At 37.1% G+C, this 19,824-nt stretch overlaps 1 protein-coding gene across 2 annotated transcripts in view; it reads left to right on the top strand.

The window, feature by feature from the left end:
- The window catches only part of MET (MET proto-oncogene, receptor tyrosine kinase), a 120,148-nt gene that overhangs the window by 32,336 nt on the left and 67,988 nt on the right, over window positions 1–19,824 (top strand). For both annotated transcript variants that reach the window (XM_007195120.2, XM_007195118.3), the window contains exon 2: window positions 317–1,533. In XM_007195120.2, coding sequence (XP_007195182.1) covers window positions 331–1,533 — 1,203 coding nt within the window. In that variant the 5' untranslated portion in view covers window positions 317–330. The remainder of the gene's footprint in view (window positions 1–316; window positions 1,534–19,824) is intronic.

Raw genomic sequence — 19,824 nt, 5'->3', positions numbered from 1 at the left:
TCTGACTTCGCTGCTGAATGAGTCTAACCTAGTTGCTGTATCGTTCTTAATACAGAACATTGTTTGCATCTCATAATGGTTCTCTAAAATTACTTGTTCATGGCTTGAGTTCTAAAATTAAACTATGTAGAGTCATGTCCAACTGCACAATGCATCTTTATGTGAAACCAGCTAGAGTTTTTTGTTTTCACTCAATGTAAAAATTCCAGTTAGGAAGATTTGTTTCTAATAGTTTAACTGGTATAGTTCTTTCAGTTTCTTCTTCTTTGTTTCTAATGACAACTAAACTGCTCTTGCCTTGAACATGTTTTGGCAGATAAACTTCTCACCATGAAGGCCCCTGCTGTGCTTGCACCTGGCATCCTTGTGCTTCTGTTTACCTTGGTGCAGAAGAGCAATGGGGAGTGTAAAGAGGCACTAGTAAAGTCCAAGATGAATTTGAACATGCAGTATCAGCTTCCTAACTTCACAGCAGAAACACCCATTCAGAATGTCGTTTCGCACAAGCATCACATTTACCTCGGTGCCATTAACTACCTTTACGTTTTAAATGACAAAGACCTTCAGAAGGTTGCTGAGTACAAGACTGGGCCTGTGCTGGAACACCCAGATTGTTTCCCATGTCAGAACTGCAGCCACAAAGCCAATTTATCAGGTGGCGTTTGGAAAGATAACATCAACATGGCTCTGCTTGTTGACACGTACTATGATGACCAACTCATTAGCTGCGGCAGTGTCCACAGAGGGACCTGCCAGCGACACGTCCTTCCACCTGACAGTACTGCTAACATACAGTCGGAGGTTCATTGCATGTACTCTCCACAGGCAGACGAAGAGCCCAGCCAATGTCCTGACTGTGTGGTGAGTGCCCTGGGAACCAAAGTCCTGCTGTCTGAGAAGGATCGATTCATCAACTTCTTCGTGGGCAATACCATAAATTCTTCTTACCTTCCAGATCATTCATTGCATTCGATATCTGTGAGAAGGCTAAAGGAAACGCAAGATGGTTTTAAGTTTTTGACAGACCAATCCTATATTGATGTTCTACCTGAGTTCCGAGATTCCTACCCCATTAAGTATGTCCACGCCTTTGAAAGCAACCATTTTATTTACTTTTTGACGGTCCAACGGGAAACTCTAGATGCTCAGACTTTTCACACAAGAATAATCAGGTTCTGTTCAGTAGACTCTGGTTTGCATTCGTACATGGAAATGCCTCTGGAGTGTATTCTCACAGAAAAGAGAAGAAAGAGATCCACAAGGGAGGAAGTGTTTAATATTCTCCAAGCTGCGTATGTCAGTAAGCCTGGGACCCAGCTCGCTAAGCAAATAGGTGCCAACCTGAATGATGACATTCTCTACGGGGTGTTTGCACAAAGCAAGCCAGATTCTGTCGAACCAATGAATCGCTCTGCTGTCTGTGCGTTCCCTGTCAAATATGTCAATGAATTCTTCAACAAGATTGTCAACAAAAACAATGTGAGATGTCTCCAGCATTTTTATGGCCCCAACCACGAACACTGCTTCAATAGGGTAAGTCATACAGGTTCCCTACTTACAAATTATGAGGTACAAGTCAGAATAGGTGTCAGTCTAGAAGAAAATATAAAGGGCTTTTTGGTTCTTGGTAAATGGCCTTTATCCAAATATTTGCAAATTCTCTCCAAGAAAATTTAGAAATTGAATCTCCATTTAAAGGTAGAATCATAGCTTGAGAAAAAGTTAATGTGATAACTAAAAGAAAATATAAAATATTTTTACAATTTGGGTTTACAGGTTTGCCAGTGTTTTTCAGGTTATTAACCTTGTTTCTCATATCAGCTTTAGTAGTTCTGGTCGGATGTACATAAAGTTTAACACAACAGCAATTCCTGTAAAACACAGTTATTGAGATGCCATGCAGTCTTTACAACATTTAGAATAAGATGCTTAATTTGTAGGTTTTGAAGGCTTTTTTTTTTTTTTTAATGAGATCCCATTCGCTCACTGATGTATGAATGAACAGTCTCTATTCTTGGCATTACTTAAAGAAACTTCACTAAAAACAAACAAAAAAAATCTCTTCTAAAATGTTGATAAATTAAACATTTTAAATGCACTAATATACCTCTCTGAATAAATTAGAAAACTACAGAGGAAATTTTTGCTCTCAAATCCATACTTTGGGTCTTGACTTCAATACATAAACTTTGTGTTTGAATGGGCATGTGTCTACCAAGTTCTAATTTGTTGCTTTTTACCTGGTTGGCATTTGATATTTATAGATATAAATATTCTTGATTGATGATTGTTTGTACTTACATGAAATGATATTTTCCCAGGAATTGTTAGGGAAATTCTTTATTGCTTTGATTTAGATATAGTAAAGGCTACCAGCTATACCCAGAGGATTTATCCTGCTAGTCATCAGATCATTTGGTGCTAGAGGAAGAGCATCAAACTGGGAGTCCACTGGGGCCTTGGGCTTTCTTGGTGGGGACCCAGATTTGAACATACAGACCTGGTTATGCCTCCTAACATAATGACCACTAGTGATCATAACTGTATGAACAAATTCTGTAGCTTTTCTAAAGACGATTTAACTTTGAAAATGTGCATCTCACTTACTCTAGCAGTTTTCAGTCTAAGTGGTAAAGGTTGTAATTGCAAGCAGGAAGAACATTAAACATGTCCTTGATAAAAGAAAGTATATAATTTGCAGATGGATAACAAGGGCATAATAATTCAGAAACGTTTGTTTCACTTTTGCTGAAATGTCTAGAGTACTTCTCCAGTTGGAAACTCTTAAGTAATTTATTTATAAAGTTAGAAAAATGCTTCTGAGAAAATGAATCCATCTTTTAGTGAACTAAAGACATAACTTCCTTCTCTCTCAAAAGTCTATGAATATACATAATATACATACATATATATCCCAACTAAGACTTATTTCTCCCTGAATACATTTAATATATGTTGCAAAATCTGTAAGAAGAAATGGGATTGCTCATGAGGCTGTCCCTTTTCCTCACTAGAAAAGACAAAGAATGAAAGGAAACAAAAAGACTTTCAGAAACCTGGGAATTAGGACATAAAAGTGTAATATTAATAGCATTTCAGAGAAAACATTTTTCCTGCATCCAATGAATTGCTTCAGAAACAAGTTTAAAAAAGAGTCTATTGGGAATTCCTTCAGAGCCTCTAAAGCACACGACTTTGCTATTTAAATCTTGTTCGGTTAAAAATTAAAGAGACTTTACCTTACAAGGGTATACTGATATCTTATCTCATTGTTTTATTTTGTACATTTCAGCCCCCAGATGTAAAAGTATTTATCAATTCTAGAAATTCTCAAAACACAGCTGAACTTTATCCTACCTCTTTGACTTTTTTAGTGTTCCAAAGGGAACAAAAAGGCAGGATTACCCAGTGAAATTCAGGGCAGTTTTATCACCCAGGAAAAATGCCCAAAATGCACCAACCACACCTGAAACCGTTATCACTCCCATCGCAAAAATTCTTGTGGGAAACAAGATGGAACTGGCCAACATAGTCTTCTTACAAGGGAAGACAACTTTTACACTAGCCAAATTCCACAGAGACAGATACCTTCCAATCTCCTCTATTTATTTGCCTGTTTATCTTCTCTGGTTACTAAAGGTCAGAATTCTTCCAAGAATGAAACTACCCACGTTATCAGTTTTCATATACCCGCCACAGAAAGACCTCAGATTGTTCCAATAGTCAGCATACAGTCATTTCCCAGCTTCATCTTAAAATGACACCTAGAGCTGTTACTCACACAAAAGCAAAATGATTTACAAGATCAAAAAAGTTTGGAAATACTCTAAGCAATACAACTCCATTTTGTCTTGGCAAAGATATCAGGTGACACTTCTGACAATTTCTTGGAACTAAGTTTTTATTTTGGCATAATGTTTAGTGAATAGATACATATATTGTAGTTTTGTTATTAACATGTCTAATCAGTCAGATCTTTATGGAGGGACCATTGTGTGCTCTGTGGACGAAGTTAAGAAACTGCAGCAGTAACCTTCGGAGAACTTCGAGAGCACATTTGCAGCAGCAGGGGTTTTCTGGCCCACCTTGAGCTTCCACCCTACGCAAAACGTGTCTCTATCACAGGATCAGACAGAGGACCAAGAAAGGGTCTTTTAGATTCTATGGGTCCAGCAGGTGTATCAGACCTGACTTGCTTATTTTAGATCACATATTATGTTGCTTTTTCCACTCTCACGTTTTATGAAAGTATCTGTGCAAACTCTTCATGTACATCTTCTCATATTGATGACATCACTAAAACCATCTTTTGAGTCATCTGATAGTTTCCAAAGCAAATCATCTTCACCTCTTAGTTATTTGTGCTTCAGAACTCATTAATTCCACATATGATGCTGTTTCTGGAAACTTATCCCAAGCCACAGATATCCATTCATGTAATACAGTGTTGATATTAGTTGTTCTTCTTGATCTTTGCAGTGTAACCATTTTCTATGTTGCTTTTGAAAGTGATTCCTAAAGGGTTTGTTCACGGTGATTTCCAACATTTAGGATTATGAGATTCTACACCCACAAGTAATTAAATCTTTAGTCTTAAATATCTTTACCGCCTTTTTTTTACCCATTCATCATTTGACCTCTATAAGCATCCTAAATTAATATTGATTGAAGTTGTTTTAGGCTAATGTGTGTTCCCTAAACAGCACATTCAAAATAAAGTAACTGAAAAAATGCCACATAATCTGGAGACTTTGTAAATCCCCAAATTTGGGCATAAGAAAACCTCACCTTCTACTTGGGGATGAACTATTAAAAATTTATTTTAAGCACATTAACTGGATCTCCAACAGTATCATATAAGGGATTTAGTAATATGACAATTTTTCCAGGAAAAAACTAGCATCAGTACACATTAGCCCAGTTTCTTCCAAGTAAGAATGAATATTGAATAAGGGAATTTTTTGTCCTCCAATCAACAAAGATCCTGTTCCCTAAATTATAGTATATTTACTAAGAGAAGTGGAGTTATACATTTTGGAAAGATTTTTAATCAAAGTTGAAATATAAAAGGGTCCTTGAAATATCTCTCACCCACCCAGGAAATACAGTTACGACATTATATTTTTTCTTGCAATCCCATTACCAAAGTTTTTTTCTACATATAAGCATTTGAAAGAATAGAAATAGACTGGTAGCAAATATTTTTACCAATATCTTGGTCATCTTAATGACAAGTGATTGATCAGTTGAAGGGGAAAAGCATGTGATTTGGTGCCAGACTCACCAGGTTGGAACTCATGGTCTCCTGCGTACCAGCTGTGTAACTTCTGCCACGTTACTTAATTCTTAGAGCCTCAATCTCATTCGTAACATGCAGATAACAATACCTACTTCTCAGCCTTTTTGTAAAAATGTGGGATAATAAATATAAAGTACCTGGCACAATAAGATGACCATAAATTTATCTCTTTGGGAGGCAGCATAGCCTAATGGAACAAGACTGAAATTAAAGAGATCTGGGTTCAGACTTGTATCCCATGATTTTCTATCTGCCTGACCATGAGGGCATTATTTAAACTCACTGAACCCGTTTTCCTCCATGCAGGACTATGGTGTGGACAAGTACAATAATGTTTAAAAGACTCTAACTTTTGTCCTTGGCACATAATAAATAACAGCTATTATTGTATTGTTATTTGTTAAAGAAAGTCAAATTCAAATTATTGGATGGTTTTCTGGAAGAGACACATTCTGGTTCTATTGCTCATGAGGGTCTTTTACTTCCCCCACTAACTGTTATGAGTGACCCACCTCCAGAATGCTTAATTTGTGTTAAGTCCTCCTTAAGACTTAATAGTTCCAAAAGAAAAAAAAAAAGGGAGATATGGGAGTGGTGGTGGTTTGGATGGTGAAGAGAAAGACAGCTGAATCAGAATTGTGCTATATAGTCAAGCTAAAAGGTGTAAGGCGCTCCTTTACCTGACTTTCAATTCTAACTACCTATGGCACTATAAGATACTATGCTAATGTAATTTATCTTATGCATTCAAGAATTTGCAGATAATGCAGTTTTAGAAAAAGTTAACCTCACAGGTTGTTTGTACTAAGCTTCCTTGTTTTTAAACATCATTTATAGTCGAATTCAAAGAGTAGCCAACTGCTTCCCAAAATAAAGGAAACTTAAAGTAGTAATTTTCCATCTCCGTTTTAAAGAGTGCCAAAGTTAAAGGGTCACCACTCAGAGCCATCAAAGGAAGAAAGCAACATGATTAGAACAATTTTGAATGAAAACAAAATCAAAACAAGATGCAAACAAGGGATAATAGGAATAGGCATAAAAATAAACATACAGTGATGTTTCTTTATTACTATTATAAAGATGATAGATGAGTAAAATTGGGTTACATTCAAGTTGTAATGGAAGAAAATAATTGCAGCCTTCCATCAGAAAACCACAAGGACCATTATTGATCTGTCATCCTCAGGGCATGTCTCATAATATTTAATAAAATAAACAAAGATTTATAACTCTTTATAGGCCATATATCTATAATCTCCCCCACCACACCATTTGAACTGGGAATGTGGAGTCAATGTTACAAATAACATCCATGTAATTATACTGGTTTGGCATGTCTTATTTAAACAGTCTAGCACTCTCAGGAGAACGTATTTTGTATTAGGGATGAAAAATGTGAAGTCAGATTTCAGGGTTTTTTAGTTCCTGTGCTTCGAAATGAGAGAATGTTATCCTATATGAAAAATGTTGAGGATTCTTCATTCTAAACACCAAATATCTTGGCCATATGCCAAATGTAATAGCTACCAAAGCAAAATCTTTCAAGAAAGAAAATCCTTGCGGTCTAAGGATTCAATGTACTTAAAAAAAATCTAAGTAGAAATTCATTAATTTTACACTTGATTCCTTTCCTTCTGTAAACTCTTCTTTATTGTCTCCCAGGCTCAGGGAGTCGCTGCTCCCTAACTTATTTACTTGAATTCTCCATGCTATCCATCCCATGAAAAGTGCCATATTGCATTATTTTATTAAGAGGAATTTTAAATTATTTTCTTTCCAGAATTTATAACACTTTCTGAAATCACAGGGCACACCCTGGGGGTATTAGAAAACATGTTACAGAGTGAGCCATTAAAGCCATTTGCTTTTTTCTCGTCCTCCTGCTAACCCTTCTTTAAACCATTTTATAGTTTATTCCCAGGAAAGAATGAAAAAGCAAAGACATGACGTTTTAATAAACTAAGCAAAGAAACACAGTTAATGCTGAAACTATCACCAAAAATGTGAATAAGTTTAACGTGTGGATTATATTATATCAATATATGATGTGATATAGTATTTCCCACCTATGCATGGGTATTTAAGAGTTAACTATGCCACATGCATTGTAAATTAATTCATTTTTCTTAATATCCTTTGAAGCAGGCGGTGTGATCTGTGTTTTATTTAAGTAGTTGATTTCTACATGGAGACTCATTTGATAAAGTTAACGGAGCAAACAATAAGGAGTTCGGTCAAAAAAATAAATCTTAAAGTTGGTCTTTGAAAAGCTGAAGTGTTAATAAAACTTTGAAGCCCCAGCTCTGATACATACTTTCATTGCCATACTACTACATGATTAGAGACTTCTGAAAGCATATGGGATCTTGCATTTTGATAAGAATATTAAGCTCCTTGAGTAATAATGGATTTTTTATTCCAAATAATGTATCAAATTTTGGGTGTTACACCCTTACTTCAGACTTCTATCTCATTGATGGCATCCCACCCTGCATTATTATCTCCTCACTCTAATAAGAAAAATGAGGAGCTGTCAGAATTTGGATAGAAAACCCACCAGGAATTTCTGCCGTTGCTTATTCATAGATTGGCACAGATACTGAATCACTGGGCACCCAGCGTCCAGGATGACTCAGTGCCCAGATATGTGCTGTAAGTCACATATCCAGCGTCTAGGGAGGACTGTAAAGGGCTCATTTATCAGGGAAATAAAACCGATGGCTCAGCTACTCTTGAAGTCATTAAAACTCTTTTGATTTTTTTTTAATATAATAGTGAATGTGGTAAGTGATTCTAGGATCCTGGTTACATTCCAGTCTGATAATTATATATTTTTTCTAACTAAAATGGTCCAGGCAGGTTCATTTGCATATGAATGACTTGCTGACTAAAATCCTTGGAAAAGAGGTTTCCTGTACTTCACCCTAGACCTAGGCTAAGGTGGGGCAGATGAAGTGTGTCTACCTTCTATACTTCAAAAATATTCTCTAGTTTTTCAACAAGAGGACAGAGAAATATCTTATAAATGCATGCTAATATAGGGCAAAGGCTTCTTTTAACTATTCATGATATTCACTAATAGGGGGAGGTGTTTTATGAACAGTATATAATTATAAAACAATAAATAACAATTCTGAACTCAGGCTAAAGTCTGACTTCAGTTGTTTAATTTGGGTAAATCACCAAAATGTTCATCAACTGAAGGACATTAAAATGGTGATATTTCAAATGGTGCTCTAGGTAAAAGGCATGAATTAAGGCCAGTTTTGATTTGTAAATCATTCTTTTCTAGAGCTGATTTTATGAAAATTAAACTTGCTGAGTTGTCATCTAAAAATATATGGCTTATTCATGATTTGCTAGAATTTGAATCCATGTACCAGAAAATGTAAATCTGTAGGATACTAAATTTTCTGATGACATTTTAAATTTAAAATCTGATTAACACTTGCATCTAGCAACCAGTCTACTAACTAAACTATAGGTGAAGTGCTACTCAGGAAATGGGAAAAATGCAAAGATTAAATTGGTCTGTTAGCTCTGAGTGAATCAATAGTATTTAGTGCTAATGCACTAAGCAGATTACAAGCACTAATGCAGTAGCAGTCAATAGCAAAAACGAATATCTCTAAAAATTATCTTGACAATAAAACGTGCAATAGTTTCCATTTAATTTAAGCTAATTACATTACATGCTTGTTCTTTCATCTTATTAGTTTAAGCCAAGTGCTAGAATCCTAACCATTTTATTTAGTGCATAAAATGGCCAAAAACTTGTAATCATCATTTTCAGCAAGAGACAGAGGAAAGGATTTATTCATACAACTAAGATTCAACAAGAAATTCAACAGAAATTTACTGAATGTCTAACCTACTGGTATTAAAATGGTGAGTAAGATAGGCCTGGTTCTTGTCTTTATGAAACAAACCTACTGGGGAGGAGATGACAATCAGTCATACCAGCAAACAAATACATCATAATAATTCATGAAATATAATGTGAGGGAAATAAACATCTGTGAATGCAAATGAGGAGGAAGATCTAAATTTTGTAGTATAGTCACAAAAGGCCACCCTGAGGAGGTGAAAGTTAACTTTTTCATGAAGCTAAAAGTTAACTTACATAAAGCTCAAAAAAGCAATTTTGGGGGCTTCCCTGGTGGCGCAGTGGTTGAGAATCTGCCTGCCAATGCAGGGGACACGGGTTCGAGCCCTGGTCTGGGAGGATCCCACATGCCGCGGAGCAACTAGGCCCGTGAGCCACAACTGCTGAGCCTGCGCGTCTGGAGCCTGTGCCCCGCAACAAGAGAGGCCGCGACAGTGAAAGGCCCGCGCACCGCGATGAAGAGTGGCCCCCGCTTGCCACAACCAGAGAAAGCCCTCGTGTAGAAACGAAGACCCAACACAGCCAAAAAAATAAATAAATAAATAAATAAATAAATAAATCAGGAGCTCTAAAAAAAAAAAAAAAAGCAATTTTGTCTTCACTACATGGTCAAGTACATAGCCAGTATTTAACGAACTAATTTTTATCTATATCATAAGCTCGAGGTCTTAACTATTTGCTGTGGCATTTAAGCAGCTTTTTAAGGTGGGTTCTGACCATGAGTGCATATTACTTTAAACTTAGAAAAATGTATCACAAGAAGTAAAACTGTGCTGGAGAATTTAACTTTTTTAAACACTTTCTCTTTTTTAAAAAAGTTGTCAATGTTTCCGAACTTTGTCTTTTCTTTGATTTCTAAATAGTCACTTTTCGTTAAGTAATTCTTAGCGTGAAGAAGATAATGTGTGAATTTCTAGAAGCTAAGGACATAATTTAGGTAGCTCTTACTTTCACTGCCTCTCATAGCCTATCACTTTAATCACCTTCTTTGAAAGCAGAAATTTCTTATATCAATCAAAGTTGTTTCTTTCTTCTCCCCCTCTTCAGTCTTCTGTGGCCAACACTTGGGACCCTACTCATCAGAAAAACCTGTGTTTCTTAGGGATGGAAGGGATTGTCCTGTTACCAGTAAGTCCTATGGCCAAAAAAAAAAGAGTCATATAATTATGAAAACACACAAAATAAGGTCTTTTGAAACTGTCAAAGTTATGAAAGTTGATAGAATTCAAAGGAATGTGATGCTGAGTCTCATTGTCTTTCAACATCTGTGGACTGTCCTCTACACAACTACATCCATTTTAGACCATTTCCTTCTCATGAGAATCATGTGGCCTAGAGGGCCAAGTGAGGGACAAGTGCTCCCAGGACTCACGAGGATGTCATGAGCACCTACTGAATATACAGGGGCATGCGCTCTGGTTAGTACCACCTTTATGCTATTTTAATGCATCTCTAGCTGCTGACATATTTTGCCTCTCTCTTTTGTTACACTCATGTTTATCTATATATATTTAATCCTGCAAATATCTAAATAGGTTTACGGTCTTAGGCACTTCGTCATGCTTTTTTGTACCTAAGCATGTGCTTTGCGGATCATAGACATTAGTGTTGATTTTGACAACAAAGTTTGTCTTCCAAAAAATATGTATATATATTTACACGGTAAACAGAGACCGTCTGATTTGCTGCAGTGTTTGGATAAAAGTCCTTGATAAAATCTGCAAATATATTTTTGTGACTGGATCACAGAAAGCATTGTTTTTGTCATCTCCACAAGCCACAAAGATTTGAAATGCAGGTGCAAAAAATACGTATGAAGAGTAGAAAGAAATTCTCACCTTTTTCTCTGTTCACTTTGTTCACATTTGTTTGGCCCAGAATGAAGTAGAGTTTGCCAAGGGAAAAGATGAGGGAATAGGAGGCATTTAATCTTCAGGGCTTATTCCTGTGCCTAAAGTCAGAGAGGTCACTGGCTTGCCCCTTCCTGAAGGCTGTAATTACAGGCAGAGGACTGTTTATTTTCCAGTAAAGTGACCAGAATCTTGAATATAAGAGATTGTTTATAAGAGTACAGCGTGAGTAGGGGTTATACAAAACCTCAGAAGAGATAATAGGAAGGGGAAATTATTTTTCTTCATAGTCACTAATATGAGAAGGTCCAAGACTCTGGAAATGTTCTACAGTGCAATAACAGAGGCGAATATGAGGTCAAGTTAGGTGATCCTGGTACTTAAGGAGCTGAATTAAATTAATAAAGAAGAGGAATTTATAATAAAATATAATATTCCTGATGATTCACTAAATATAAACTTATTTGTAGCTTCAACATGATGGTAAACAAGAATCAGTCAATATATTAGTAAGAGTAATTGAGAAGTATTTCTAATTTGAAAAACACCAGTTACATTGGGTTTATCTAGAGCTGATGTGGAAAAAAATGGTTAGTGTTTCATACTCTCAACTAAACTCACTCTCATTTCAGAAGAGTCATAGGAAAACTATTGATTCCAAGTAGAATTGGGCAGACAAAGCACAAGATCAGTTCTATTACTGTCTCAGTAGTAGAGATACTAGTCAGTGTTTGCAAAATGATGAGTAATATGTAAGTGGTGGTTTAACAATAGTAGGTATTACTTGTAATTAACAGGGAAAGCAGCAGGGGTGGGGGATGAATTGGGAGATTGGGATTGACATATATACACTAACATGTATAAAATAGATAACTAATAAGAACCTGCTGTATAAAAAAATTAAATTAAATTTTAAAAAAAATAGAAGACCACTGTGCTTGACCAAGCAGCGTCTCAAAAAAAAAAAAAGCGAAAAACATTGAAAGGTCAAAGTACAGGGTTTTGACATGTACAAAGAGGACTAAAATATGTGCCTGCTTTAAAAAATGATAGAGCAAATTTTGACGATTATGGTATTTTCTATCTAGATACTTTTTTAGAATCAAATGCTTATGAAAACATAAGCAGCAATTTCAGACTTTTAGGCAAACAGTGCTTTTTATGATCCTGGGTATGTGATATGATGGTGCAATAATTGCTCCCATGCCTCCTCTCCTATCTCCATTTGTTTTTAGTGGATTCTGCACAGGAAAACATATTCACCTCAGTGTTGAAAATTTGAAGTTCACCTTTTGTGCACAGTTATAGATCCTAGAAAAATATACACCAGGACTTTACCACACCTAACAAAAAGAAGTTCTTTATTTTTAAAAAAAAATCCAAATTATTATAAGATCTAGGGTAACCATGGTGTAAACTATATGATATTGAGTATCTTATGACCCTGGTGATAAGATAACAATCCAATTGAATGAAGATGAACTCATGAAAAAAGAAGGATTATTAAAGATTTGAAAAATAAACACGTAAATTTTCATAAGTAAGTATTATTTTAGTATTTGTGTGAGCTTTAGCTATTAAAGCTTTCCCTGCAGTCTCTGGGCCCTCAGAACCAGCTGTTATAGCTCCCAATGCCTTATTTAATACTCTGTATGCTGGGTATTCAAGAACTAGTTAAGAAACAGTCAAATTTTCTATTTTCTCTGCCAGTATATAATAAAGTCTCTGTTCCAGTGAATGGCTGGACAATTATTTTAATAAAAATGTTGACATAGCTTCATTTTACATTTTTTGCTACTAGCAAGGCTTTCTAAATTCCAGGTAAATCACAAGTCAAACTGAACTATTGTTTGTTTTGTTTGTTTAATGCTCTGTTTCCTTCTAACCTTATTCTTGTCTATCAACCTCAACTCAGTTCCCCAGTGGCTCAGGAAACTCTCAATTGGGATTAAGTAATAGTTTTCACAACCTCTCTCATTCATTAACCCATGTGGACATTCTCAGTCTGTGCACTAGCCTTATTTAAGACCTTCTTAAGTACCATAACCAGCTGCTGGTCTTTGGGTGCACCTAACAACACCTATTTAATCCAGAAATAATATTTCCAAAGAAATCATTTTGCCTATCTCAACGTTCTTCATTAACACAACCTAATTAAGCCTGCTTCTTCTATGACTTCTCCAGAAGAAAACCTGATCTCATTCATAGTAAATATGAACTTTAAAAATCTTTGCTTCTTCTCGCCTTCTGCATATACACAAAGCAGAAAACAGAAAATTGTATATTATCATCCCTTACAGGTTTTTTGTTTTATTAGTGTGTTGAAAACGATACCAGTAAGATAAAGCTAGATCTCCCTGACTCCATCCTCGTCCCCAAGCAATCTATTTGTTTCCAGACTGCTGCTGGAGTAATATTCCTTGAAAGCCAACCCGTGTATGTAACTGCATCCCTTAAAATAATTTGAGGGTTCCCCAATGGTTTGAGTAAAATCCACACTCTCTAGTATGATATTCAAAGGGTTTCTTACCTTGGCCCTGGCTATTTCCTGGTGCTCCTCACACTCAGTGGTGTTCTGGCAAATGTTTAACTCTGGGGTCAGGGGGAGTAGAAGCCCCTGATTTGTAATGTTTACCGGTTTAGGTGGTGTAAATACCGCCCCCCCAAGCCAATTTCAAGCAAAGAAGGTAAAGTCACTGAATAAGAGTTAAGAAGAAATGTTCACAGTTGGCTCTGTAAGCTGGTACAAGATGGATCAAGAATACCACTGCCACCCTACCCTACTCTCAACTTTCTTTTTTTTTCTCATTCTTACTCTTTCTTTTTTTTCTTTTTTCTACTGTCTTAGCAAATTTCAGTTTTACAATGCAGTGCTATCAACTATAGTTACCATGTTATATATTAGATCCTCAGACCTTATTTATCTTTTAATTGAAAGTTTGTAGAGATGAATGGATAAAGAAGATGTGGCACATATATACAATGGAATATTACTCAGCCATAAAAAGAAACAAAATTGAGTTATTTGTAGTGAGATGGATGGTCCTAGAGTCTGTCATACAGAGTGAAATAAGTCAGAAAGAGAAAAACAAATACCGTATGTTAACACATATATATGGAATCTAAAAAAAAAAAAAAATGGTACTGATGAACCTAGTTGCAGGGCAGGAATAAAGACGTAGACATAGAGAATGGACTTGAGGACATGGGGTGGGAGGGGGAAGCTGGGGCAAAGTGAGAGTAACATCGACATATGTACACTACCAGATGTAAAACAGATAGCTAGTGGGAAGCAGCAGCATAGCACAGGGAGATCAGCTCGGTGCTTTGCGATGACCTAGAGGGGTGGGATAGGGAGGGTGGGAGGGAGGCTTGAGAGGGAGGGAATATGGGGACATATGTATGCATACGGCTGATTCACTTTGGTGTACAACAGAAACTAACACAGTATTGTGAAGCAATTGTACTCCAATAAAGATCTATTTTTAAAAAAAGTTTGTACCCTTTTACCAATCTTTCCCTATTCCCCCACCACACCAGCCCCTGGCAACCACTTTTCTACTCTCTGTTTCTATGAATCCAACTTTTTTTTTTTATTCCACATATAATTGATATCACACAGCATTTGTTTTTCTTTGGCTTATTCCACTTAGCATAGTACCCTCCAGGTTCATCCACATTGTCACAAATGACAGGATTTCCTTCTTTTTTAAGACTGAATAATATTCCATTGTATATATATGCATATATACCACATCTTCTTGATCTATTCATCCATTGATGGACATTCAGGTTTTTTTCCGTGTCTTGGCTTTTGTGAATAGTTCTGCAATGAACACGGAAGTACAAGTATCTCTTAGAGATAATGGTATTGTTTCCTTTGGATAGATACTCAGAAGTGGGATTGCTGGCTCATACGGTAGTTCTATTTTTAATTTCTTGAGGAACCTTCATAGTGTTTACTGGCAGTACCAGTTTACATTCCCACCAAAGGTGTACAAGGGTTCTCTTTTCTTCACATTCTAACAAGTATTTGCTATCTCTTGTCTTTTTGATAATAGCCATCCTAATGTGTATGAGGTGAGATCTCATTGTGGTTTTAATTTGCATTTCCCTGATGATTAATGATGTTGAGCAATTTTTCATGTTCCTGTTGGCCATTTGTGTCTTTTTTTGAAAAATGTCTATTCAGGTTCCTTGCCCATCTTTTAATTGTGTTTTGTTTTGCTATTGAGTTGTATGAGCTCCTTGTATATTTTGGACATTAACCCCTTATTGGATATGTGTCAACCTATCATACTTGCAGTTCCCAGAATCCATTGGTCTCTCTCACAATGCTGCCTTAACACATATTATTTCACCTACCTCAAATTCCCTTTAACACTCATTTTGTCAGGTTAACATTTTCTCCCTATTTTTTTGCAACCCATTAAGGCATTTCCTTCCCCAGAAACTCCTCTCTAGCTTTCCCCTAACTTCTCATTCTGGATAAGCTGCCTTTCCTGTGTACTCCAGTTGTTTATTTCTACCATATCTTTTACCATACTTCATAGTATTGATAATATGTTCACTGGTCCTTCATTAGCCCCTTGAAGATATGGCCTATAGCTTTTATCTCCATACCTCTGGTACCTAACAAAATAGCTTGAACAAAATATATATTTATCAAAAGAGCAATTAGTTATGACAAAGCCTCATATTTCAAATAATATAATAAAATGCTGATTAGTAAAAATAATCTTAGATAAAACAGTTTTTCTTTCTCTCCCCCAGATCCCTGAAAACTAATTTATAGAATTGGGGACTTTCCAAGAGTTAAAGAGCACTGAAGAAATTCTGGAAAGTTCTATTCACCATAACCTATGCCCCCTTCCTTACACACACACACACACACACACACACACATTCATACTTACACACACTCTCCTCCATCCACCAGTTTGGGATGAAGATGAATCAAAGAACAAAAGGAGAAAAACGAAAGGAGAAGAAAAGATGAAGATAAGGACAGTGAATAGACAGAAATTCCAGAGCTTAGTACTTAATCAAAATTGGGAAAACACAATTAAAGCCATTAAAAAGAGAAAGACAGAGTAACCTCTGTGCTCCTTAAGGCTTTCTCAAGCCTTTCAACAGAGCTTCCCCTTAGAGTGGGTGACACGGTCTGTCTGAGGGACATTAGGCAATGCCTTCTGGTGGTCATTGCTCAAGCAGTGGTACCAGTAGAAGCGCCCTCCCATGATGTTTGCTTTTGGAATCCATAGATTTTCACTACTGACTACCAGTCTATGATTTCAAGTTGAAATGTATGGGCTAAGGAAAAGAAGTTGAGCCTGAAAGTTTTTTTCAATACCACCCTTACTGTGGCCACAGAATCAGACTCCACAGTGGCACCACTTCATAGGCACTAAGTACATGCTTGGTACAGAGAGAAACTTTCTTGAGCTTGGCCTTGATGTAGCTGCAGTAAGATTAGAAGAGAGTTTGGTAAGGGTCTCAGGGACCTTGGCCAGTGAGAAGGGTGGCCCACAGATTGAGGTTCCTGATAAACAGTTCTGGGCAAGAACAAGTGGAGAAGAGGAGTGAAGAGTCTCACTGCACAATGATAAGATGGAAAGAGGGGATAAGAGGTGATGACAGTGGTGGCAGGCTAGAATACAGTCATGGGTTTAAACAACATATTGGGGCACAACTGAAGGACTCTGGTTTCATCCATCTTTCACCTCTCCTGGCCTTCCACTAAGACATTCATCAGCCTCTTTCTACTGAGTGTGACACTGTTAGACACATAAATAGACCATGGCTCTTACACTCTACAGGAGGAACTGCTTCTGTTTTATTGATTAGTGCAGGGTAACTGGTGTTCTGTCTTTTGACTATCTCTTACATTTCTATGAGTAAGTACATTAAATTTTTTCTGTTAACTGAATAAAGAAAAGCAGAAAACCTCTGTACACTCAGCATTAAAATCTGCCTCACTGAGAACAACTTTCTCTATGAATCATTCTGTCACTCCTGAATGTGATTGAAGGGCAATGTGAAGGCTGCTAACCAAAACCACATGGACTTGGTCTGTTTTAGATCTGATTCACCTTAGGAAATGATGATAAAGAAGCAAACGTTTTAATATTCAGAATTCCAAAGCCCCTGTCATTGTAGAATTCTGAGAATTTGAATCCTAAGGATATCTCATGAGGAGAATGGATATATATATTTCACTTATTTATAAATGCATTTGTACACGTGTGTATGTAAGTCCATACACACATACACATAAAATATATTCTGCTCCAAGTTTTTCTCTCTTCCCTTCTATCAAGACCAGGCTCAACTTTAGCCTCTGCCATGAGCCTTCCCCAGCTGTTTAAGCCCACTCTGATCTCATCCTTATCTAATCTTATAGCATATACTACCTGTACCAGTGTTTTCAGAACTTATCTACCAACAGTGTTCTTTATACTGTACTTTGCATTATTAGCTATTTCGTGTGTCCACCTCTTGTCTCCCTGTGTGCACAGTGCCTTCACGGGATATTGAGGGAACAGTCTGGACTACAGGTAGAAGCATTTGCTAGGGTTGGCAAATTATGACATATTTTTGTACACCCAGCAAGTTAAGAATGGTTTTTACATTTTTAAAAGGTTTAAAAAACACACAGACTAAACTAAAATATGCTACAGGGACCCAACGGCACTCAAAAGCTAGGATTTTTGCTCCCTAGCCCTTTACAAAAAAAGTGTGCCAATCCCTGCTTTAGAGAATAATGAAAAATAATAGTGGACAGATAACAAGTCTGACCTTACTATCTATAAATAATTCTATTAAATGGGTGTGAGTGTTTCCATTTTAGATTATTTTCTTAATCTAAATAAGAATTTTGGACTTTGTCCTTCTAGGTATTATGAAGACTCATTAGACCAACCAACAAAAATAATAATAACAATAACTATTTAAGTTATTAAGCACAAGGGCATAGACTTAGGCCTTTTTTGTTTGCTTCTGTATTCTTCCAGTTATCCAGAACAGTATTGTGGTATGGTATTACTTTCCTAGAGCTGCCACAACAAATGACCACAAACTTGGTGGCTTAAAACAACAGAAATTTCTTCTCACGTAGTCCTGGAGGCCAAAAGTCCGAAATTAAGATGTCCGTCAAGGCCGTGCTCCCTCTAAAAGTTCTAGGGAAGAATCCTTCCTTGCCTCTTACAGTTCTGGTGGTTCAAGGCATTCCTTAGGTTGTAGCAGCATAACTGCAATCTCTGCCTTCATCTTCACATGGCCATCTTCCCTGTGTATTTCTCTGTGTCCTCTCCTTTTCTTGGGAAGACACCAGACATTGGACTTAGGGCTCACACTAAATCCAGGACAATTTCATCTCAAGATTCTTACCTAATTACTTGGAAAGAGCCTATTTCCAAATAAGGTCACCTTTTGAGGTTCCAGGTGGATATATGACTTTGCGGGGGAACTCTATTCACCCTACTACAGGCTTAGTAAATATTTTTGAATGACTAAATGAAGGAAGGAAGTGACCATTTAATATACTGCTGGCACTGGATTCATTTCATTTGAACCTGGAAACAATTCCATTAGATAGGTGTGTGTTTTTCCATTTTACAAGTGAAGAACTGAGGCTTGGAGATCTAAGTATCCTCTCTAAGTTCACACAGACAATAAGGGCAGGGTCATCCCTGAACGCATGCTCTTCTCCACTAGGCTTGTGAGATTACCAATGGACATGACTAAGAAGTGGACTTGAGGAAGGAGATTATGGAATCAAGGAAATCAGACTGTAGGAGGCTAAGTATGAGATTTCCTTTAATTCAGTAGAAAAATTTTTGAGTTGGTAAATGGATATAAACAATAAAGGAAAAGAAGAAGAGTTAAAGATGGCTGAGACCTTAGGTTTAGGGAGAGGGTGGCTATTGATGCCATATAGAAATAGGAAGCTAGATGCTGTACAGCAGAAACTGACACAGCAGTGTAAAGCAACTATACTCCAATTTTAAAAAAAAGAAAAACAGGAAGCTAGAAAGGGAGTCAGTTTGGAAAGAAAAACGATGAGTTTCAATGTCATCAATGGTACATTCAAACTTGGCCTGAAGGCAATTGCAGAGACTGAGCTGGTCCTCAGAACAGAGAATGCGCTTGGGTGTGTGAAGTTAGGTCATCACCACGAGGCAGCATACATCACCTCGTGAATCGCCAGTGTTGAGCCAGCAGCTGGCTGGCCAGATGCCTGGTTATGCTACGTTCATGACTGTCTGAGGCTCTACACACAGCCCTAGAGGATGCCCTTTTTTCCTTCCTAGAGACAATCAACCTTTCTTTAACTGATCCCCCGTTTTGCTCCTCTGCTAGAACTCCAACTGAGGTTTCAGGCTGTTGAAGCCATGAGGCGAGATCACTTCATCAAGGGGAGTTCATGGCAGCAAAAATACTGAGGAAGCGTCTTTCTTTTAAATCATGACTGAGGCCAACATCAGGCATCCTCTTCATAGCACAAAACAATGTAGTCACATTCTTAGAGTTTGACCACAACATCCTAATAGTCTGGCCTTGCATTAAAGACCCCAAAGGGAAGGGCCTGCTCTGCCAGAGAGCTTCTGCATTTTACAAAGAATTCAGGCTTCAGTGTAAATATCTTAGACATCTGAGTACAGACTGAGAGAAGTTTAACGAAGCATAAGCAGACCCCTAAGTTCAAAGCTTTGTGTCTCTGCCTGCGGTCAGTTCCACACCACCTGCCTCCGAGTCCCATATAACAAAAAGAAGAGAGCACATGAATG

This window comes from Balaenoptera acutorostrata, chromosome 7 (assembly GCF_949987535.1).
Source record: "Balaenoptera acutorostrata chromosome 7, mBalAcu1.1, whole genome shotgun sequence".
Classification (NCBI taxonomy): Eukaryota; Metazoa; Chordata; class Mammalia; order Artiodactyla; family Balaenopteridae; genus Balaenoptera; species Balaenoptera acutorostrata.
Note: the sequence above shows the minus strand (reverse complement) of the source record. Positions and strands in the feature narration are given on the sequence as shown.